Source organism: Rhinolophus ferrumequinum, chromosome 8 (genome assembly GCF_004115265.2).
Source record: "Rhinolophus ferrumequinum isolate MPI-CBG mRhiFer1 chromosome 8, mRhiFer1_v1.p, whole genome shotgun sequence".
In the NCBI taxonomy this organism is placed as follows: Eukaryota; Metazoa; Chordata; class Mammalia; order Chiroptera; family Rhinolophidae; genus Rhinolophus; species Rhinolophus ferrumequinum.
This window is the reverse complement of record NC_046291.1, coordinates 83,795,599-83,820,056: the sequence shown is the minus strand read 5'-3', so window position 1 is coordinate 83,820,056 and position 24,458 is coordinate 83,795,599. Positions and strand designations below refer to the sequence as shown.

The window sequence follows — 24,458 nt, the reverse complement described above, 5'->3', positions numbered from 1 at the left end:
TCATAGCTGTGCCTTCTCCAACACAATCAGGATCTCCACCCTGGGGTGAGTACCTGTTCCTTGGGTGCTCTACCTCCATCCCAAGGGTAGTTCCTTCTAGCTGGTCGTCCTATATGTTTTCGAGTTCCTTGTATTCTTACTAATCAATCAGTTATTTCACCAGTCCCTGGTTGTGGTTCATAATTGTTGATATTAAGCTTTTCTTGTTCAAATTATCATGTGATTTCCGTCTCCTGATTGGACTCTGACTGATATAAGACACCTTAAAGTATGGTCAAGAAAATTTGTGAAAGACTCTGGAACAGACAAAAAAGATTACTTAGCATCTAGTGCACCCTTCTGGGTTATCTGTGCCTTTTATTTTCTTTAGACTGTTTTACATTTTGGCAAGTTATAGAAAAATGATAGTAGCGGAAATGATTCTTGCTTGTAGAAATGCAAACTAGTTTTGTGCAGTGGAGGTACTATAGATTCCTCTGAAGAAACCAGTTTTCTATATATTACATTTATTTCAGTATTTTTGATTGCCTGTGTGTGTGTGTGTGTGTGTGTGTGTGTGTGTGTTGAACCTTCTTTTAAATCTGTAATATCCTTCTGGTTCTCTTTAATTAATGAGCCAAATAAAATCTTTGATATCTGTTCATTTTATATTTGTAAGAGTCATAGTTTTATCTTTAAAAAATTATAACAATATGCATTGAGGAGCTCAGGAGATATGCCCACTTAGATTTTAAAATATCACAGAAAAGAGTGATTTGAATTGCTAGAAAAGTGATTTAAATGCATTTTGATACTTTATAACTGGACAGAAATAGAGAAATCATTTTTATTAATAAAGAACAAATAAAAAGTATTACAATCATGTTTTGAAAATAAAAGATAAGATTCATAACATAGTCATACTATGGGAGAAAATATTTGTAAATCATATGTCTGATAAGGAACTTATATTTAGAATATGTTAAAAACTCTTACAGCTCAATAATAAAAAGACAAATAACCCAATTAAAAGGAGGCAAATAATCTGAATAGGTAATTTCCCCCAAAGAAACACAGATAGCCAATAAGCACATGAGAAGGTTCTCACTATTTTTAGTCATCAGGGAAATGCAAATCAAAACCACAGTGAGGGAAATGCAAATCAAAAATCACCCTACTAGGATGACTGTGATACACAAAAGACAGATAATAATTAATGTTGGTGAGGATGTGAAAAACTTAGAACCTTTATACACTGCTGTTTGTAATGCAAAGTGGTACAGCCACTGTAGAAAACATTTCAGCAGGTCTTCAATATGTTTAACAGAGTAACCGTATGACTCAGCAGTTCCACTCCAGTGTATAAACCCAAGACAAATGAAAAAGTCCACAGAAAAAGTTGAGCATGAATGTTTATACAGCAGCGTTATTTTTAATAGCCATCAATTGATTAGTAGATAAAATTTGATTTATCCATACAGTAGAATATTATTCAGCCATAAACAGAATGAAGTGCTGATTCATGCTACAACGATGAACCTTGGAAACATTGTGCCAAGTGAAAGAAGCTAGTCATAAAAGACTACCTATTACATGATTTTATTTGTATGAAACATCCAAAGTCATCATATCTATAGAGACAGAAACTAGTGATTGCCTAGAGCTGGAGGTGAGGATGGAGGATTAGGAGGTGATAACAAAGGGGTACGGGGTTTCTTTGAGGATGATGGAAATGTTCTAAAATGGATTGTTGTGATAGTTGTGCGACTCTGTGAATATACTACAAACTGTTGAATTGTATAGTACTTTGAATGGGTGAACTTATGGTATGTGAAATACATCTCAATAAAGCTGTAGCCAAAAAAACCTAACCTAGACAAATAATCAAATAAAGCACGCTTCTCATTGGTGGGTGCTAAATGCTACCTGTGCGTGAATGTACAGATCCATTGTCCACATGGTGGAAGATGTTCATATGCTTTCTTTTTTGATGTCCTCTCCTACAGAACTGTTTAATTTGGATCACCATTTCTTCGAGGGAGATTATTGCAGAGCAACATGAACAACAGCTGTATCATTTTTTGATGGGTGTTTCTCTCCCCCCCTCCCCCCATGGGAAGCAGATTGGAGAACCGATGCTTTAACTGAACTTTTATTTCTCCTGGTTTTCTATCACTACGTAAGTGTTTAAGGTCTTATTTTATATCTTTTCCTCTCAGGATCTTGTGATAGTGGCTGCTGAAGGAATGTGTGAGTTTGTAAATTAACTAATTTACAATTGATAGAGCCAAAATAATATCTAGAGTTTTGATTGACAGGAACAATTCAAAGAAAAACCCATGGGATAGTTAGCCCTATTACCTTCTCTATACATAAAGGAATCCCTTGTACAGTATCACTGCTTATCAGAAATTTGCATCTTTGCCATGTCCTCCAGCCTCCACCCCAATCTTCATTTGCTGAAAGACCATTTTCCAGTGAAACATTGCCTTGTCAGGCCCTAAACACATAAGACCCCTCCCTTCTCCAAATCCCAGAGCACTTTTTTTCTCTTTTATGACTTTTATTAAATGTCTGCACCATAGTTATTTTTGTATTTGTTTGTGATAGTGATTCTCATTGAATGGGAGTTTTTCCAGATTCTGTTGACCCTTTCAAAGTATTTAGGTGTGGGTTCCAACCTGGACACATAAGTAGGATTGGGGGTACTGGGGAAGGGGTTTGGGCTTCTGTATCATGAAAAATTTGCCCAAACAGAAAGATAGGCAATTAATAATGCTTTAAAAATAGTTTTTTGTTTTGAAATAATTATTTCACAGGAAGTTCCAAAAAGAGCACAGAAAAGCCTATGAACCCAGTTTTCCCCAGTGGTGTCGTCCTACATGCTCTAGAACACCATCAGAACCAGGAAATTGATAATGATACTGTACTGTACAGTAGACCGCATACCTAAGTAATGCTTTTTAATGCCCATTTTCTTGCCCGGTTAGAACATGAACAGTTGGGTTACCTCTTGTCTTCATTGGGACACATTTTAATTTGGGAATGGCATGGACATCCTTGATTCTGGGAGTGGTGGTGGTGTTTGTTGTCTATGAGTGTAAGATTTTGGTAGCTACCTCTTGTTTATTCTTGTAAAGTGGATTATACCCCAAAGAGCTTGCCAAATAGAGATTTGAGCAATGTGATTCTATCTAGTGCCCTAAGGTCATAATTTCCTTATGTAAAAAGTTGAAACTGCCATAACAGGTTTCATGCTAGAAGAATAGTACATTTGTTCCTCTTGTATCTAAGATACAGTTAATTTAAAGTTATGTCAGTGTGAATTGTTTTCCAGGCATGTGTAAATCTTGCTTTGTTTTATCTTGTTTAGATCATAAAACATAAGGGTACGGGCTTGTTTTATTGTTGTTTTTTGGTCTTGTTTTGGTCATAATTCTAAAATACAGCCTCTACGAGGGAATGGCTCCGTGCAGTGAATCATAAAGTGTAGTTTTGCTGTGAGAGATTGAATATTATGTTGGGTTATAATGAATTCAGTGGAATGGATTTCAGATTTTTAGGTGCTAACCTAGGGCATTCTTTGAAGTAACGATCTTTATCAATACTGGGAATCAGGCTTGGTGATTGAGCTCTGCTTGCTTCCTCATCAAAACTGATGGACAAGATAGAAATATCCTTTGCATGAGTCGCAGTGACATTTTGCTGACACTCATCAGCGTTTCTTGTGTTTCAGACAGATTTGCTTAATCTTTTGATAAAGGGAACTGAAGAAAACCACTATCTGCTTTGGAACAAAACTGGGTCAGAGAAGGCCAATCTTGTGTTTTAAAGTCAGGCAGTAGGATGAGTTCTGCCACCTGACACGCACAGGCCTCTGAGACGACTTCTTCAGTCTCATCAAGGGCCAGGCCAGGCCCTTTGCAAATTAAAATCCTGCCAGGTAGACATTTTACAGATGAGGAAACTGGATTCCATCTCTAACTTCCCAAAGGGGGCACGGGGTCAGCTAATGTCAGTGCTGAGATGTGAATCTGGATCTAATTCCTAAGCCTTTCTACCACCCCAGATTTCATCTCCATCCATGTAAGACAGTCGAGTTCAGCACTGACCCTCTTGAATAATCCCAGAGCAGCTTCTGAGAGAAGACTGCAAAGGCTGACTTCCTTTACAGCTAAGAAGTTGCCTTCTGAGGTGTATCTGTGAGTGGAGCATTTGGAACTTACTAGATGCCATGTTCCTTGATGATGGGTAATAACCTCATTAGAACAGGAAGGAGTCTTTGTGGCCCAAGGACAGAAGGAGGTGACCAAAAGTTAACTCTGATTCATTTCTTTGTGTTTCTCAAACTTTCTGGCAAAGTGGTGACACAGTTACTGGGGGCTGAGGAGGAGGCCTGGCTGAGTGGTCGAGGCCTCCATGTTCTTCGGAGACATTCCTACAGCGGTGATGACTGTGTTTTCCAAGGACAACACCAGCAGGCATCTCTATTGATCAAGGGGGCTACAAGGACTTTTCCCAACAAATATCAAGTACTCTATTTGCAGAAAGACTTGAACCTTTTCCTTCAGGGAGTTGGAATCTTGATAGGGAACAAACTGGGAAGCTAAAATGTGTGTCTGCGTTGATAAAAGTAAACTGGCATCTTAAGATGACTAACCATAGAGCTGGGAGGACTGTGGGGCGGAGCTGTGCCCCCTTGCTAACTCTCTAGTCCTGACTTCCTGTTAAAACTTTGTGGTAACTTCCGGGGGGAGGGTTCCATTCCTTTGGAGGCCATGTGGGGAAGAGGGCCCTGTTTTTACACGCGTGTGGCCCGTTGGAGCCCGACAGAGGAGTGCGGGTTCTCCCACTATTGTCGTGGTTTTCTTTCTTTTTCGTTTCCGAATAAACTGCTCTTTTTGTGGATTGTCTGGAGAGTTATTTTGGCCAGTCGACAGCATCAAGGATTACCAGGTGCAAGGACGACAGTGTGGCTCTGACCTTCCTGTAGGATGACCAACCATTCTGCTTTGCCCGGACAGGAGACTTACAGCGCTGACACCAGGATAAAGTTGGTCACCCTGCCTTCAGCAGTCTTTGTGGCTCTGGGCAGTTTACTTAGACTTTCTGGATCCTGGGGCCTGCATCTCTCTCTCTCTAGATAACTTTTAAATTCCCTTCCAGTTTCTTAGGATTGGCAATTAGGTGTGACTAATTCACAAGCTTGTACTGGGTAGAACAGGTGGGCTGGAAGCTAGTGCTCTAAAGATAATGATGATCTGATAATGACAAATAATAATAACGAAATAACAATAACGGTGTTTGATTGAGAACAGTCCAGCTACTGTTTTAGAAAGCTAAGAATGGGTGGGCAATTCGGTCAAAGTAACAGGCAACCTATTTAATGAAGTGGACGGAGCAGGTGAGGAAGATAGCAAACTCCTTTGAACTTTGGCCCACCCCGAATTAAAAAAAAAAAAAAAATCTAAATTAGTGCCAACATTTATAAATACAGAGACTTGACCCAAAACTCTGGCTTCTTTGGAAAGATTGGAAGACCTGGCCACCTCAGACTGTCATCCCTCAAATTGTCCTGTAGCTGGAGCTCTAAAGTGTCTGCCCTTTTTAAATGGGGCACATGGTCACTGGTTCATCACGGCTCCCCTTCCTCTGTTGCCCCCCCTGTCCCCTTTGTCCTTTTCTGCCACTCTTGCCCCTCAGACTTGCTACTCCTTTTTTAATCCTTTTATTATCTACCTGGTAAGGTAGACACTTTCACTCAATAGTTCTAAACCCTGGCTGCACCTGAGAATATTTGGGAGTGCTTAATATTATATTGATTTCCTGGTCTTACCCAGACCAGTTGAATCATAATCTCGGGGGGGGGGGTTGGACATACATACGTATGTTAAAATGTCTCTCCATGCAATTTTGTTGCCCAGTGAGGGTGGAGAACCAGTGCCTTAGCTTGGTCCCGGGGTGGAGTTTGACCGAGAGAACCACCATGGAGCAGAGGAAATGAGAAAATGGTCTGCCTGATACCATTGATTGGGGCAGTCACAACGTGAGTCAAATGTTGACTGCACTCACTGGGAAAAATCAGGGTACTTTTAAAAAGCAAATATCTCAATGGCATATTCATGGCACGTTTTGCTAAGTTATCAATAAACTCCCCCCAGATCCTGCTGTACTGCTATGGGTATTTAAATCATTATAATAACATCCATAGTTTTTTGCATAAAGTGATTATAAAAGCATTTTTAATGGGCTTATAAATCTAGTGGTCATGAGAGGCGAGTGATATGAATTTAGTGTATTTGAGGCAAGGGATAAAATGGAAGGGGCACAGTTTTTCATAATGGCTTCATTCATCTATAATTCTCTCACTGTAAATCAATTTCTGTCATCTGTTGCCCAGTCCCCCGCCCCCTACTGCCAGGATCCCATTCTAGGCTATGAGTGTGGTCATCCTGAATTACTGAAAATTTCAAGTGGCTTGTTAATGAAAATCGGTTCTTCTCATTTGGAACGTAAAATGAAAGGCTCTTCGACACCTCCTATTTCTGCTGCTTCGTTTTTAAGGGCAGACAAGACGAAGGTTTTGAGATGTCAAGTGACAGGTTCCACGCTCTGCCCCTAGTCCTGGAACTCAGTGCATCATGATTCCCCCCGTCCAGCTTAGAGCTATTCCCCCAAGTCCCCGTGACTTCAGAGAAACGGGATATCTCTAGTGCTGTGTACCTTACCTTAAGCTTGAAGCTTGCAGTCAGTCACTTCAGGAACTTTCTGTTACTCACCTTTTATCCCCCGATGTCTAGCCTGGGACCTGGCATTAATTGGAGCTCCAAAAGTGACAGATGATGAAGGACAGAGAGTCATTTCAGGTCACAGGGTCTTCATGAAACCTCCTGGGCTTCTTTCCACTGCCGTCCCCCACACATAGTTTTTGGGACCCAGGGGTGATGTGCCCTCAGTGGCGCCCCTGAGTTAGCAGTGTTCTGCACTGCTTTGCATGAGTGTTGGGGAGATGGAGGTCTGTCTCTAAGGGCAGGGATATATCTCTTAAACCTTCGGTATTTTCTCCACAAAGTAAACCATGGAGACCACACAATGAGCCCCTTCCCTGAAAATTTGTCTGATGGGGTCTCAAGTCTCAACTTGACCTCTTCCTGACCTTTCATCTAGTTTTTGTCTTATGGAAAATACTTTAGAATGGCACTCTAATGTCACTTTGATAGAGTTACAAGGGAAAAATGGTAGCCTGACATCTCTTAACTGGTGATGTGTTAGTAATTTCTTGTTTTCCTCAGGATAGCCTCTATAGTTTAAGGTGTTTGTGTTTTACCCTCTAGCTGTATACGTGGCTGCCCAGCTTTAATAGCACAACTATTCTGCCGACTGCTTAAATGTGTGCCTCCTTGTGTCTTTGAAATCAAGTTCCCACCATGCAGCTCCACACTCCACCCATTTTAGGTTCTACTCTGTGTGTCTTGGCAGCCGAGATACCATGAAGCAGAAATGCTTTGCTGGCTGGGCTGGCGGAGGACATGAGATGTTTGTAGGCGCCCCTGGGAAGTTGTTTTCTTACAGAATCCCCATGTAGAGTGGCAAAGGCAGAATTTGGGGAAGAGGATGAGGGAGGGCTCTGTTCAGGGCTATATTTTTTGAAAAATTTCCAGGTGATTATTATATAAACCTCCCTGGCTCATTTGAAAATCGCTGACCTACAGAATTTCCTTGCTGGAAACGGGGAAGAGCCTAACCCTCAGTGGAAAGCAACTTACATTTATTAAATGCTTATTATTATATGTCTGATTGAGTGGTTAACCCCGCCTGCCCCCATACTTGCTCCATTTATGCATTTCGTGAGTTTGGATACCTTCAGGTATCGGGCTCTCCAGGCGTCCTAGAGCAGTGGTTACGATGCTGGAAGCCAATCTCACAGCTCTACCACCTGGTAGCTATGTGACCTTGAACAGAGTGCTTGGTCCTTAATGCCTCAGTTTCCTTCACTCCAAATGGGGGCAGTCATAGCACCTGCCTCATAGGCTGAGAGGATGTGTGTTAAGGTGATCACGACCAGTTCTTACTGCAGTGATGATGAGGACAGTCGTACCTTCAGAGAGCAGAGAATTGGGTGGCATCCAGGGTCCAGAGGCGAAGAAGCGCCATGGCCAGCATGTGACATATGTGTCGTTTGTTCCTGTCTGTGCTTTTCACATCTCACCATACAGTGTTCCCTCCGTCTGCGTCCTGCCCCCATCGATGCCTCATTTACCTGTCTTTGTCACTTAGGAGCTCAGCTATGTGAATTTTTCTAGGAATATCCCAGAAGTCTGTATTACATCATGTTAACGAATGATGCCATGCTATTATTATGAAAATTGGTTTTGGCCGGATCCGTGGAGAGAGTCTCAGGCACTCCTGATACAGCTCAGGCTGCTTGCCCTTAGGCTAAATGGCCCGAAACTATTATCCTTTTCTGCAGTTATTTTTCTGTGCTGTCATCTTTATGAGGGAGCCACCCTACCTCTAAAATTCCTAATCTGTTACTACTAGAGTAGAACCAAAGGTTACCAGGAGAAACCAAATAACCAGATTTGTTAAATCAGTGACCTTAGTTTTATGCAAATGGCTTAGTAAATAGTCTGAGCATTCTTGAGGAGAGACTATTCTGCCCTTCTGACCCTCTCTCTGTCTTCCTTTTCCACTGTGATTGCCGTGAGCCCACCAGGGTAATCCAGGACCACCTCTCTCTTTTAAGGTCGGCCGATTAGCAACCTGAATTCCATCTGATATCTTTATTCCGCTTTGCCCTGTAACAGGTTCTGGGAATGAGGACAGTGACGTACGTGGAGGCCACTATTCTATCTACCATAGCTGTCTTATTCCTTTTTGTTTGCTTACCTTCTTACTATTATGCTATGTTCCAAAAAGGATTAAAACGTATAATACAGGGAGATAAAAATACATTTAAAGCAAGGAAAATAAGAAGGCAAGGAGAAAATAAGAATAGGAAAATAAGAGTTAGAAATGAGGTTTAATGCAAAATAGATTATCAGTTTACTTGCTGGAAGTGGACTGGGATTTTGGCTCTGAGTGTTTCCTAGCAGCTCTCTAGAAGAGAGAGGGAGGCAATGTCAGTTATGTTATACTGTGCCATTGAGTAAAATCTAGCCAGGTGTTCAAATGCCCGGATGAATATTCTTGATAGAGAACTTTCTTTTCTAGGTCCTCCTGGATACATGAAGTCTAATGAGCAAAACTGTTGCCAGGTTTATGGTGAACCTAGTGATATGGTTCACCTGGCTATTTTCATTTTTGTGATTTTTTTGTTTTGTTTTGTTTTTAACTGCTGTCTATTTTAGGTCAAATGTGCATTGCTTTGAAGATTTCTTCCAAGCCATGTGGCCCAGGGCCAGGCCAAGTCCAGGGATTTGAAACATCTAGAGCAGAGGTTCCCATCTGCTGGTTCTCATGCTCTGGGGATTGAGGGTGTCCTGAGTTTTTATTCTGAATGGCAGTGATATCTCTTTTACCCATTTCTATTTTGGGGGCTCATTAAATACAGTAGGTATTTATGTATATGATCTCTGATCCCCTTTTAAGAGGGAAGACTTTGAAAGCCTACCAGCGTTTCTTAAGAGCTTAGATCGTGGTTTGTGACATTCAGAAGAACGCTCTGTGCTGGCAGCCCCTGAGGTTTGTGAAAAGGCTGTTACAATAAAAAATATTTATTTATATCCTTAATGGACTGCTGGTTAAAGACAGGATACATTAGGAACGCTCGGGTCAAAGTATAATCATTGAGTATTATACTGGTAAGTCTGCTGTTTTTCTCCAGATTATCGTCCCTCTAGCTGTAGTTGCATTCATCTGATCAGAATTCTTTTGGCATATCTTATAGTATTTTTTAGAAATCAATATTTAGAGAGAAAATATTATGACTGTTATAGTCATCTTGTCTTTTAATTTATTAGGATTAAAGATTCGTACACCTGCAATGTGTTATTTGTGGAGAAATGCTTTCAACTAGCTGCCAGAAACCACCTGTCTTATTCTGATATTTAGAAACAAAACAGAAAAAAATATAAAAATAAACTTCTGGGGTTTGGAGATGCCAGCGAATCACACCCTTCCTCCCTTCTGGGTTCTGAACAAGAGAAAATAGACAAAGCCAGACGAAGGTTACAGACTACCAGCTTTATTAGAGCAAAGCTGAGTTGGAAGATGTATCTTGGTTGCAAGACTTTTTGATCCCCCCTAGATGGAATCCACCACACCTCTGCCCAGGTGATGGCGGGGCAGTGTGGGTACACCCTGCTGGGTAGGGAAGTCCTGTTCCTTTAACTCTTGGGGACAGTGAGTTGGGGGCATGGGGGAAGGAGAGAGGGAACAAGGAAGGAGGGAGGGGTAGAGAAAGAGAGAGAGAGAGAGAGAGGCTGTTAAAGAACTCATTTGTCATAAAAGGTTGGGGAAGGTCTGTGTAGAACAGTGGATGGATTGTGTACCCCTTAAGTCATCCTTCAAATATAGTTTCTTTCAGCAAAGCTTTGAAAAGCTTTCAGTGGCTATAAAGTCAGTTATGTGCCGTGGAAATGATCAGAATTAATTAGAGCCATTTCCAGAAACATTAAATATTGGTTGACGTCATGTTATTCAAAATTAAGATGTCTGCTGAGGATGCTAACCTCAGTTGAAGGCTGTTCCACTTTGAAGTCGACTGGGAAAGTACTAGTGATTATTAAACAGGCGTTGTAAAGTGAGCGGTTTAGCAATTATAAGCTCACAAAAACTCAGTAGCCCCCCATGGTGTCTAACTTCGAGCAGAGCAAACTGTATGTTGGGAAGCTGCATAGGGTAATGTGTTATACAGTTATTTGCTGTATTAGAGTTAAAAGTTAGATGACATGTATCCAAACTGTGTCTCTGATTTTAGCCTAATGGATCAAAACCCTGCATCTAGACAGCACGACCAGTGCTTTTAGTGGCACTCCTCTAAAATGATATAAGACCATGTCGTCTGCATGTATAATTCTCACCTCAGCTGGATGCATCTTACAGTAACTAGGAGTGTCAGTGAAACAGCTGTTCTTCCTGACATACATCCAGCTTATTCAAAAGTAATATCAAATCATTAAGGTCTTTGCACATGATAAAAAGGAGGGGGATTGTGCTGTGTTCTCTGTTATCTGCCATTGGGAATTGTATCTGATTTGCCCTCGTTCTTAACTATCCTCGGTGAGATAGAAAGCAGTGTGTCTCAAACATTAACATGCAAACAAGTACCTGGGAATCTTGTTATAAACACCAGTTCCGATGCATTCAGTCTTGGGTTGGGTCTGAGAGTCTGCATTTCTAACAATCTGCCAGGTCAGCTCAGTGCTTCCGGGCCACAGATCAGAGTTTGAGTAGCAGGGTTAAAGGTGGTGCGTACTAGAAGCATCGGGAGACCTTGAGGCCATTAGGTTAGCCTAAATAATTTCTCATTTTTGGAGCCAGATACTCAGGAGAGGTTACTAAAAACCCTGGCAGGCCAGCATGATCCTCAGCAGATCTTCCAGGGCAGGGTGGTGATCTCACAGGGCTTCTTAGTGGACTTCCTGCAACGCCCTCCTTGGGCAGGGTGCCTGGGCCAAGGGCCTGAGAAGACCGGCTTGAGATTCTTTAAGGAGAAAACATGGCAGATGGATTGTCTAGAAAGCCAGTGGATCTACATTTATGGAGAGTAGAAAGTTTCTCTTATAAAATACTGCAGTTGATTACATTTTGGGTCCCACTAGATAGGATCCATAGAGTTGATAAAAAGAACAGCTTTCTGAGGATGTAAAGGTTCTCATGTCTAGCTGCGTACTAAAATGACCGAGGCAGCTTAAAAATAAGATACTCCTGCTTGGGCCACGCAGCAGACAAAGTGAATCAGAATCTCTGGACATGAGACCCAGGCATCTGTATCTTTTAAGAGGGAGCCCAGGTGATTCTGAAGTGCATCAGGGCTGAGAGGCCCGGGTTCAGGCACTCCGTAACTCGGAGGGGAGGAAGCTCTCCTGGTACGTACCACTGTAACTCGAGTTAATTCATCATCTGTGTAATCTGAGGGCTTGTGACCAGATCTCAGTCGGTTGACCCAAGATGTTTTCAGTATTTGGGAGAGTTGACCTTTGTTTATATTAGGTTGGTACAAAAGTAATTGTGGTTTAAAAGGTTAAAGATAATTGCAATTAGTTTCGCACCAACCTAATACCGTATTTCCCCGAAAATAAGACCGAGTCTTATATTAATTTTTGCTCCAAAAGATGCATTAGGGCTTATTTTCAGGGGATGTCTTATTTTTTCATGTACAACAATCTACATTTATTCAAATACAGTCATGTCATCTTCTTCTGGAACATCGTCATAATGTACTAAATGCGTCTGTCTGGCTGACGATCTTAACTGGGGCTTATTTTCAGGGTAGGTCTTATTTTCCGGGAAACGTGGTGAATTGGGGGACAAATAAGCTTATCAATGAGCATCTGATGGTTGAGTTCTTCCTTAAGAAAATTCTGACTCGGGTCATATATGATCCAGCATCCGCCTTGGGGCCTTGATTTATTGTAGCCATATTTTAGAAGCAATGAGAAATTCATTACAAGGTTTAAATTTGATAAACCTCTGAGTGGTCAGGTTGTGTGTCTATGTACATGCATCTCTTCGCACCTTCTTACTCATCAGCTAGTTCTAAAAATTTGAACGTGGTGGTCTTTATGAAATCAAGTGCTTGGAAGGCTGTCCCATTTCTACAGACAGACAGTGCAGTTAGAACGCTAATGGGATAGGCCAGCTCTCCACCTGTGTTCGTCTCCAGGTGGTGGAGAGGGGTCCTGGGGTGGGGTGATTGGCTTGTAAGATTCAGGGGGCACTTGTTGAATAATAAGCTTTGTCTTGACAGCATTGTCCCACGTTTTGGGAATAACTTTGACGATTTTTGTGACTGTAGTTTCTTTTTTTTTTTTTTTTTCATTATTGGAGCCATTCTGGGCCTGTTGTCATTCCACAGGTGTTTTCTAGGTAGAAGGAATTGCCAGAAGCCTGATCCTCAGAGAAAAAAGTACATTTTGTATTTAACCATGACATTCTTTTGTGGCTTTACTGTCCTTTAGCTCTGAGTGGAGGCAAATCTTTTGAGTGTTGTCATTCAACATTGAGATCTACCTACCAAATTTACACACTGTGTGATCTTTTCACAGACTGTTCCTTTTCTTCTTCTTAGAGAGTCATTATCAACTTGTCATAAAGCATGTGCATGGTTTCCTGGGCTGGAAGCCAGGTGACAATCCTTTTCTTTGTAGGGCTGCCTGAAGGTAACATCATCCAGATTTTCTCTTCTCGAAGCCTCTTCCCTGTGCCTGTTGATTGATGGACTACGATCTTTGTGGAATAGAGCCCCGACGCCATACTAATTAGTAAACGGGCACAGGCAGCTTAGGAAGGAGCTCTTGGGCTGGTGCCGAGATAGAGTTGTCACTGATGGACACAGAAGAAAATGAGACTCATCTGTCCGCCAGGTTGGGACAGCGTCAGGAATGTTCCCCATCTCTCTCCGGCCTCTGGTCTTAGCACAGGGCTCTGACTCATCTTCAGGTCTTTGACTCCTGAGTTCACCTTGTCCTGGCTCTGCAGTCTACTGCTATGGGCCGACCTTCTCTGAGCATCTTCCTATGCGGTGGGTAAAGTTCTGCTGATTGATAAAGGCAGTGGTTCTCCACCAGGGCGCTTTTATCCTTTAGGGAACATTTGGCAAGGTCAGGAGACAGTTTGGATTGTCCCAGTTGGGGGTGGAGAGTTCTCATGGCATCTAGTGGCTAGAGGGCAGGGATGCTTCTGGACATCCTCCACTGTGCAGGACAGCAGCCCTGTGATCAAGAGTTATCTGCCATCAGATGTCAGTTGTGCCAAGGATTGAGAAACCCTGGATGAAACGGGTTTATTTCATTTTTTTCAGGGACCCATGCTTTTGTTGTTGTTGTTGTTTTTTGTTTGTTTGTTTTTTATACAAACTTCCTTGCAAGTACAACTCAGAAATATGGGTATCCTTTCTTTCTTTCTTTCTTTTTTTAATTAAAGTTTATTGGGGTGACAATTGTTAGTAAAGTTACATAGGTTCTAGGTGTACAATTCTGTATCACATCATCTATAAATCCCATTGTGTGTTCACCACCCAGAGTCAGTTCTCCTTCCATCACCATATGTTCGATCCCCTTTACCCTCACCTACCGCCCCCTTCCCCCCTTAGCTTTTTGTTTTTGTTTAGCACATATTTTCAGAATTCTTGGAGTTGCTGTAGTTTCATTTTTGTTGATGGGAAATTCTGTCAACTGTGAATAACCTATGGGCCTTGAGAGTGAAACTCACCAAACACGTGAAGATCTTATCTGACCCAGCAGGAAAGCTTCCTTCTCAACTCCTTTGTCCCCTTTCTGCTTTGTCCACCTGCCAGTAATGCGCACACCAAAGAGGCTAAGTCAATAAAAATATTTAAAGGTTCCTGTCCACCTGTTCCCCCAAAAGCCCCCCGCATCCTCTCATGGAGATGGCCATATGTAGTCGCCAGTGGACAGGTGGGAGTGGGGAGTGGGGAGAGGGCAGGAAGGAGGTCCTATTCTGGATACAGAGTCCTTAGCCTCTGTTTTTAGTGTTTGAAAATGTATTTTGCTGTTGACGCCAGATGCGGAGTCCTAAACTACGCTTAGTGGACAGTGTAACTGCAAGGAGGCAAATGCCTACTACGGGGCAGGGTCCAAGGTTTCCGTTTCCTGCCCACGCTAAGAATGCAAGTGGACCCCAGTAAATGAAAACTCTGGACACGGAACTCTTGGTTTGATCTCTTCAAATATGAAAGGGATGGGGCCGTTTAAAACCCCAGACATTAAAAAAAGGCCTCCCCAAGAATACCAGAGGTGTGTTTTCATGGGTGTCTTTCAGCTGGTGACTCAGAATAAGACTTGTTTAGCCAGTTCTAAAGAGAATGGGCTGTTTTCACTTAGAATGTGCTTTTCCTGTCTATAAAGGAAAGTACGAGAATCTGTCAGGGACCAAGTCATAAAGGTGGAACAGAAGGGCCCCTGTTCATACCTGTGCCTGGGCACCACTGTTGGCTCCTGGGCTCCTTTGCTCCCTAGAATGGGAGGCGGGCTCAGTGGTTATCACAGCTGTCAAGGATTCACACTTCAGATTTGGGGCTTCTGCTGGGTGGGTCCCATGATTGATTTCAAGTTGGTGGCACTGGGCCTGTGTGTCCAGGTCATCCAGGCGAGGGAACAACGAACCTCCGAGCATCTTCCTAGGAATTTGGACTTATTTTGGAGAAAAGGCTGCTTTCTTGTCCTTCCCTCCTCCTGGGCTGCTCCTTTTTCAACAATAGAAGACAACTGTAGTTTGATTGAGAGTCTCCCCCAGATCATCTGTCTTCCTCATATCAGTAATTCTGTTCATGTGTATTTTTCTTTCTATCATTTCTTGATTCGCTCAACCCCTTGAAATAGGTGACACGTATTAGACGTCTAGAAACCACCAGGCTGTGGTTTCTGGTTATGTTTCGTATTAATCCTTTTCTTCTATTTCAAGTTTCTGCAGAAGGCTGGTAGATGCAGCTTGGTTTGGTGGAGACCATATCATATTAGGAAGCAGGACTGGGGCTCGAGCAGATTTGAGTACTGGTTTGAATCTGACTTTAATTACTGGAAAACCAAATGTTTTCTAGGCCTCGGTGTCCTCCTCTGTAAAACGAGGGTTATTATTTTTCTAAGTAAGATCTAATGTATTCCAGTATTCAAAAAAAAGCATACATTTTAACTCATCTTATTTCCTTTCAAAGTCATTCATTAGGCATGTGAGATGGTCTGGTGAGCATCGAGAATTTGGTAAGATGGTGTACAGTCATTTCAAGATGAGTATCCAGTTGATTTATATTCCATGTTTTGGTGGCACAGTAGTGGAAGGAAGCTCAGATTCACCCTGATTGCAAATGGTAATGGCTCCTATTTTTTTAAAAATAATTTCCCAAGCACTCTAAGTTGTTCTTAATGTAAATTGAAACAGGCTGGAAAGAGAAGTAGTTGGAAATTGTTTCAGAGTTGAATCATTAACATTATCTAAGACTGCCGTTGCTTCTTGTAATAAGGAAATCAAACAAGAGGACTTCAAAACTTGTGATTTAGGACTGACTCTCATCTAGTATTTAATTACTCATAGTGTTCTCTGCCATACAATTTTACATGAGTAGGTATGAATTTAATAAAACAAATAGCAAACAAGACCACCGCCAAGCATTAATTTCCTGAACATATAACAAATTCAAAGTTCAACTTGCACATACAGGGGTAACTAGGGAAGTTTTGTTCTGAATCTCTAGAGTGTAAACTGATACATCCATCACCACAAATTTTAGACCATTTTCTTTATTCCCTCAATAAACCCTGCATGCTGCAGTTGTCATCTCCCAATACCCCATCCCCTTGAGCCTTCAGCTACTATCGTACTTATTGTCTCTATAAGTTTTCCTATTCCAGACATTTCAGATAAATGGAGTCAATGTGGTCTTTTGTGACTTTTTTCACTTAGCATGTTTTAGGGATGATCCATCTTGTAGCATGTATCAGTACTTTATTTCTTTTTATTGATGAATAATATTCCATTGTATAGCTATACAACATTTTACTTATTCATTCGTCCATTGAGGATCTTTGGGTTGTTCCTCTTTTTTTGTCTATTACAAGTAGTGCTGCTATAAACATTCATGCACAAGCTTTTGGGTGGACATATGTTCTCATTTCTCTTGGGAGAATTCTTAGGAATGGGGTTGGATAGGTCATGTGGTAACTGTGCTTCACCATTGGAGGAACTGCCAAACTATTTTCCACACCAGCTGCATGCACCATTGTACGTGCCAGCAGTATGTGAGAGTTCCAATGTCTCTACCTCCTCGCCAACACTTGTTCTTATGTGTCTTTTTTTGATTGTAGCCATGCTAATGAATATGAATTGGCATATCATTGTGGTTTTGATTTGCATTTCCCCAGTGGCTATTGATGTTGAACATCTTTTCATGGGCTTTTATTTATTTTTTTTTTTGAATTAAGTGAACTGACACATTTTCTTGCCAAAGCTCTTTGGCCACATTTGGAAAGGTGGGAGCCAGCGATTGTTGGGTTGAGGAGTGAATGGGAAAGAGGAAGGGAATGCTGCTCTTTCAGGAAGTACAGGAATAGAGGAAATGCATGTTGGGGTGGTTAGCCACACTGATTGACCGAGAAGCTTAACTCATTGCAGACAGACTTGGTGCATACTTCTTTCTGGGAGAGAACAGATGAAGTCGTGGCCCAGGGCCGCCGTCACTCTTGGTTGGCAACCAGGCCTTCTGCGATATAGTGTCTAGTTCTTTTTGTGCCTCTCAGATCCACTTTGCTGGAGGATCCAGCTGTTGGAAGGTCCGGAGGCAGGCATATTCTTGGTCTGATCAACAACTTTTTGAACTATTGTCTGTGGCCCCTTTGTTAATATGTGGCCATTACTGATGATCCTCGTTCGGTCTTTTTATGACACCAAGACCTCTGGTGAGTATTGCTGTCCTCTTACTTTCCTATTACTGTGGAACAGCAGGGTGTCTCTCGAATTATAGTTTTGAAATCTTTTAAAATTCTGTCTCCTGAAAAGGAATTATTGAGATGAATTCTAATTTAATTTTCTCTGTGTGATGATAAAGTTGCTGTTGTTTTAAGCTATAGATTCCATTGGAAAAAAGAATATTCCTGGCAGTTCTGTAGTCACTTACAATCTGGGCTCTCGATAATCAGAACTGTACTCTGAACTTCGAGTGTTAGGGATTTTTACTCCAAATGTGTATGACCCTGTGCTGGGTTTCTAGACCATCTTTTTGCCCGTTGAATGTGCCACCTGGAAAGTTCTGACTCTCTCCAAGGCCAAGATAGAGAAGTGACCACCTTCTACAGAAGCCGTCGTCCAGTCCTTGGCCTTTCCTTTGCTTAAACTCTGCAATTTTGAGCCGTTTTTCAGGGGATTAATTGAGGAAATGGAGTGTGGCTTCCTGTCTGAATGTAGACAGGTAATTCCTGTCAGCATTTGGGGTTCTCTCCTAAAATAGTAAAAGAAAATCACCAGAAGACTCTTTCTTGGTATAACACCTAGTACACTTGCTCTGGGAAAATCCCTTCAGCCCTGAGGTAAAATTGCGAAGCTCATGTGGGTTATCAAACAGAAAGAGCAGCCGTTTCCTGAGGAACTGGATGCAGCACCCAGTCAGGATTGGCCTCTAGACAGCAGCCCCTCCGGAACTCATATTTATTGTTCAATCCCCGGCGCCGACGGCAGCGCTGATCAGGATAGAGTTGTAGAATAAATGGAGGAAGGAAAAAGGGCAGGTTCTGTTCAACTGGTCTGCATTTAGTGGGGCTGAATAAAGTGCCCTAAGTGCCCAGATGACCGGTTCACTTAGTCACCAGGTATTTTATTGTGCCGCTGGGGTCACTGTCCTTCTCTGAGAAGGTATGCAGGGGGAGTCCCTTAGAGGATCTCCTGGGATCCCACACAGAAATCGTACAACATCCAAGGTAGGCAGACAGTGTTATAAAACGGACTAGGAAGGAATGTCATAGGCTGGAGCAGTGGGGAAAGTGGCCTGAAGCAGGTGGGACCAGAGCTGGGCCTTGGGGCTTAGGTTTGGATTGTCAATGTGATAGGGGCCAGACAGGTAGGGACCAGACAGGTAGGGGAACAGCCTGAGTGAAGACGGAGACCCTCAAGAAGGATCAACAGGGTTATGATGATAGCAGACCAGTAGGTACGGAGGGTGTGGATGGCTCAGAGAAACTTACGAGTAGGTGATAAAGGCGTGCGACACGGAGTACAAGTCACCATGTGTTGGCTGTGGTGGTATGGCATAGTGATGGCATCCGTCTGTCTGCGTCAGGGGCTCTCAAACTTGAGTGGACCTCAAAATCACCTAGAGGGCTGGTTGCTCTCTAGGAGTGAAGCAAGGTTGCTCTCTCCTTCACTCCTGCCCCCAGAGTGGCTGATTCAGTAGGTCTGGGGTGAGATCTGAGAATTTGCATTTCTCATTTTTGCTCTGAGGTAGGGATCCCACTTCGAGAACTACTGGCTTAGAATTTTCTATTAAAGACCAATGGTAAATGTTTTCAGCTTTTGAGCTCCGTAGGATTTCTCCGTAGGATTTCCATATTCCTCTTTGTTGCTTTTCCCAGCCCTTTTAGCAGGTACAAACCATTCTTGGCCATAGATAAATAGGCTGGTGGGGGAGGAAGAATGGCATAGGGAATTTAGGGTGTGGTTTACTGACTCCTGGGCTGGCCCTAGATGATCCGTCCTCTGCCGTATAGCTAGCTAACTGACCTTTGCCAAGTTCATCTCTCTGCCTTTGTTCTTTTTTTCATTTCTAAAACACATAATAATACTAATAGTTCTTACCGTATAGGACTCTTATAAGAGTTCAATGAGCCAAGACACAAAAAACACTTATCCCAATGCCTGGGACATACCTAGAGTTTATCATTTACTATTAGTGTTAGTGGTGGTACTACCGACTACTGCTGACTGTTGATACACAAGGAAATCACAGTGAGAGCGGAAGATCAACACAGATGTGCTGCATGACATACAGGCTGTAGCTAATAGTTACAAGATCCCGTTATCATTTCCTCTTAGTCTATTTAAGAAGAAGAATCCTTTGAACTGCAACATATGCACATTAAATACATCCTGGGTTAGTTCTTCGTAGGAGATCCTTGCTCGGCCTTTCCCTTGGCACACTTAGAATATGGTGTTATTGTAAGCTGGCTGGTTCTTGGGCCTAGGACTCTGGCCGAAGGAGTGGGTGTCTTGGCCGACCTGTAACTCATTTGCGACCTACACTTCAGCCCCATTTGTTGGGAGGGCTTGATTTAAGACCTTGCTTGACCCAGCCCAGGAGATACCAGATAAAATAAAATTACATTAGTATTGAAACTATACCTTTTAAAAAAATTCAAGTATATTATGTTTGTTTCAGGTGTACGACATAGTGACTTAACATTCGTATACCTTACGATGTGATAGACAGCAGAAACTGTACCTTTTAACCTCATTTTGCTTCATGGTGTGAGTGAAATAGAGCGCCACAGAACAGTAGGCTGTCATGTGCTCCACATTTCCTGTGCTGAAGTGTGCAAGTGAGAAGTGAGGTTCAGCTTTCACTCATGGTAACCAGAACAGAAAGACTGCTGGGTATCCCTGGTATAGCCTGTCTGTGCTGGAGCCTGGGAGAGGCCACCTGGTGGCCCCGAGAGACTCAGCTCATCGCTCGACACTGCTCATGAAAGCTGGCCATGCTTAAGTAATGTGGACGCCCTCTCCCCTTTCCTTGTCTGATTACCCTGAGGGGGCATCCACTTTCTTGCTCACCTCTCCAGCTGCACGCTCTAATCCTTGCCAGAGCACATAATAATGACTTTGTAAGCTCACATTACAGATACACACAAGTGCCCAGTGGTGATATGACTCCACCCTCCACTTGAGTTTCTGCTGACATTCAGTGAAATATCCTTCTATCTCCTTTCCACCTTGCAAAACAAACTTCCTGTTTTGAACTTGGTCCAGACTGGAACAGCCCTGCTACACCTGTTAACACACTCAGAGGCACGTTTCCTCCTCCGTATTTGTACAGCTCTTTGTCGCCTGGCCAGATTTCCCCTCTTAGCTTACAGAACCCGAGTCATAATAGAAGATACTGAACCAGTACATTAAGAAAAAACGAAGTTCACATTTTAGAACTATTGGTGTGAAAACAGGGCTTCTGGTTTATTTTACCATGTTTTGCCATGACCACAGTGCTAACTTTCCTCCTCTTTCACAGCAGAATGGCAGTGAGGAAAGGAAGTCGGCTGACGCAGGAGCCAGAGTGAGACGGACGAACCCACCATGAACCTGTGTCTCCCTTCGACCCTTTAAGAGCCAGCGGCAGGTGAAGTTGCCGGAGGGCAATGGCTCTCTTTACTCCGTGGAAGTTGTCCTCTCAGAAGCTGGGCTTTTTCCTGGTGACTTTTGGCTTTATTTGGGGTATGATGCTCCTGCATTTTACGATCCAGCAGCGAACTCAGCCCGAGAGCAGCTCCATGCTGCGGGAGCAGATCCTGGACCTCAGCAAGAGGTACATCAAGGCTCTGGCCGAAGAAAACAGGAATGTGGTGGACGGGCCATACGCTGGTGTCATGACAGCTTACGGTATGTGTTGTGCTTCTGGGGCTTCTCGCTGGAGGGTGGCTCTGCCTCAAAAGGACCCCTGAGGCTCTCAGGCTTGGTCTTGTCGTGGAGTCAGTGTATCCCTTGCCACTGCCTTCAGGGCAATGACTTGCACACAGAGGGACACTTTTAGAAAGTTAAAGCAGTGTCCTTTGGGAGAGTCTCAGCTCTCGTACACACTGACATTTGCCCCCAGGAGCAACGGGGCAGAACAGTTAGCGTACTATGGCTCGTGTTTGCAGCCGGCTCCTCCTCCTCAACACGTTTCTGGATTGCATGATCTCATCTGGGAGTAGGATCAGGAAATGTACGAAAATATTCTCATTATCTTTCCCTAAACAAAATTTAATTAGGACTGGTGGATTGTGGTAAGGAGACTGGAGAGGAGTGTTGTTTTGTGCACGCCCAGAAACTCAGAGCCAAGAGTGCGCCTCCCTCCAGCCAGTGTGCAGGGCATTAGGGCTACGTGCTGGCTAATAGCTTTAAACTTTGGCTTCTTCAGAGCTTACTGCTCGTTTCTTGCCCTTGTCTCTTTAAGTGCCCTCGCTTTGAAAGAAATCTTTTTGTACTTGTTGCTTTTTTTATCAGGTGCCTTAAATCCCTTTTGAAATGAGGTTGATTTAAAAAACAAAAAAGTACACCTATAGAATATCACTTATTTTTATTTTGGGAAACGTTATACTTAATATAGAAAATGTTGGAAGCTGCAGACAAGCAAAAAGATAGGAAGAAAAAATTAAATCACATATAAATCTACTCTAGGAATTAACATTTCAGTGTATATCTTTATATCTTTTTGATGTTTCATATATGCACAGAAATATATATATATATATGTATGTATAGGTACAATGTACTTACAAAACACATGCGTAAACACAAAACAAAAATTGCAAATGAAATTGGGATCATACTGTGTTTTAGAGAATCCACTTCCCAGCTCTCCTGTGCTCGCTGAGTATGGGAATGGACTTGATCTGTGGGGTGACCTGTTGTTGTTCAGTGACAAATCTGGTCATTGAATGGAGACTTCAGTCGCGTCAGGATTTGGGACCCTGACGCATATTATAAATGAGATACAAGAATGGGATTGGGCAAGAAGGAAACGGTTGGTGTTCCATCTTGGGAGCCAGTCGAGGAATGTTCCCTGAAATATGGGAGTTCAAATGATGATTCCTGAAAATGTGCAGCAACAGGTTGAAGCTGAAGTTCAGACACAGGAAATCATACTCAATTTTACATGTATGTGTTTTTGTTTTTGGAAGGATCCAGCAAAGTTCGTTAGTTTTTAATTTATGGTTTTTTTGGTTTTGTTTTTTGTGGGTTTTTTTGGGGGGGTGGAGTAAGGAGAAAATGATGCTTTTGATATGCAATGTGGAAATTCTTTTCCGGTGCCTGCTATTTGAATGATCACACTCTGCTTTTAATCTATTCCTTAAAGATTTGGCAGCGTCTGTAGGCATTCGCTTTTAATATTGAAACAAAATGCCACCTTTTTTGTTCAGCTGGATTAATAAAAGGAGACTCCATTTTGAAAGCCTATGTTGCAAAACAACTAGGTCATTTTCTTGAGGGTGCATTTTTGAATTGACTTTGATCTTTTTTTAGTATTTCCTGAATATTTTCAGTTAAGGACCAGAAAAAATAAAGCAAATTATCACATTTGGTATTACCAATCTATAATAGTAAGTGTAACGAATAAACTAGATGCTCTTCTCAAGTTTCTGGTTCATTGCATCCTATGTTCCACACTTGGGGGTAAAGAGGAGGAGTAATTTCCTCCTGTTCATCTCAGTCTATCAAACGTTTTCCATGAAAAGAAATCACACGAATGGTAAATTGATAGACTTGCAGTTTCTCTAGTTTTGACTGTTTTTATTTCCTGTGTACTGCGAAACATCTCCGAGGGTAGGCTTCTTCCACATTCTACAGGACAGTGATCTGGGCTTAGCCTTGTAGCCTGACAGAGGTGTTCTGTGTTTTAGGAAGTTGCCAACCCCCCAGAGTAGACTGATAGACCTTCAGCCACCTCATATGCTTACAATCATAGGACTTTGATTCCTTTTTCCTCCATAGGACATATTTATTTCCATAGGACATATTTATTCCTTTTTCCTCCCTTTATAGATGACCCTTAGCAAAGTAATTCTTTTTCTCAAAACAACAAAGAAACAACTACACAGGCACTGTCAGCAAGTCTATAACTCACACCACTGTTTTTCTTTCATCTAATCAATTCGACGTGTCAATCAAAATGGTCTTTGGAGCCGAGTTTCTGGGATTTAATTGGACTGTGCATGTGTGCTTGAGGCGTTGGGATCATCAGCGAAATCCTACTCAGGCAGGGTTTGTCATGTCGGCATCCTTGGTATTTTTGGCCAGATAATTCTTTATTGTTGGGCGGCTGTTCGTGTGTTGTAGGATGTTTAGCAGCATCTCAGGTGTGTACCCACTGGATACCAGTAGCACCTCCCTAGTTGGGACAATCAAAAATGTTTCCGGGTATAGGGGGCCAAATTGCCCACCTTCCCACCTCCTTGGAGAACCACTGCAGTAAGAATGGAAAGAGCAGACACTATTTAATACCATCATCTTCTGGAAGTTCTCAAGCAGATAACGTTTTTGTTATTGAAAATGTGACAGTCTGTCTTTCTCCCAGGTTCTTAGTTCCTGGCGTGAACGACTGGGATTGAATGAGATGGTGTAGGGCACATCAAGGCCCAGAGAGCCGGAGAGCCATTCTGGGAATGTGGCTTCGCTGTAATCCGTCAGTAGCAGGCATGGGCATATCATTAGGCGGGCAGTTCTGGCCGTTGATGTCAGGTGTCAGATGGAGATGCAGAGACTGAAAGATGGTTCGCTGGTTTCGCTGAGTTGGCGGGGCGAGGAAGAGGATGCATGACTCACCGGTTTCCACTCTCCTTTTCTGCCACAAATGCAGCCCAGGTAACAGAGCACTGCCTAGATGTCTGCTCAGAAAGAGTGAAGATCACCGGGGTCTATGTCTGGTTTGAATGAATCCTGTTAATAGACAAAGGAAAAAATCCCCTCCTTTCATACCCCCATATTGGTATAATCAGAGACTTATAGTGTGCTATAAATGGTTCTTTACGTTGTGATAGGTTTTGAAGAACTGTAGAAGCTGACTTCAAATTATTAATCATTTATTAGAATCCCTGACTGAAAATCCTAGAGCAGCAGGGTTC

At 42.5% G+C, this 24,458-nt stretch overlaps 1 protein-coding gene across 1 annotated transcript in view; it reads left to right on the top strand.

Annotated features, from left to right (window-relative positions):
* Nucleotides 1-24,458, top strand: part of MGAT5 (alpha-1,6-mannosylglycoprotein 6-beta-N-acetylglucosaminyltransferase) — a 332,082-nt gene that overhangs the window by 99,279 nt on the left and 208,345 nt on the right. The window contains 2 exon segments of the mRNA XM_033112421.1: nt 1,986-2,158; nt 20,867-21,234. Coding sequence (XP_032968312.1) covers nt 20,994-21,234 — 241 coding nt within the window. The 5' untranslated portion in view covers nt 1,986-2,158; nt 20,867-20,993.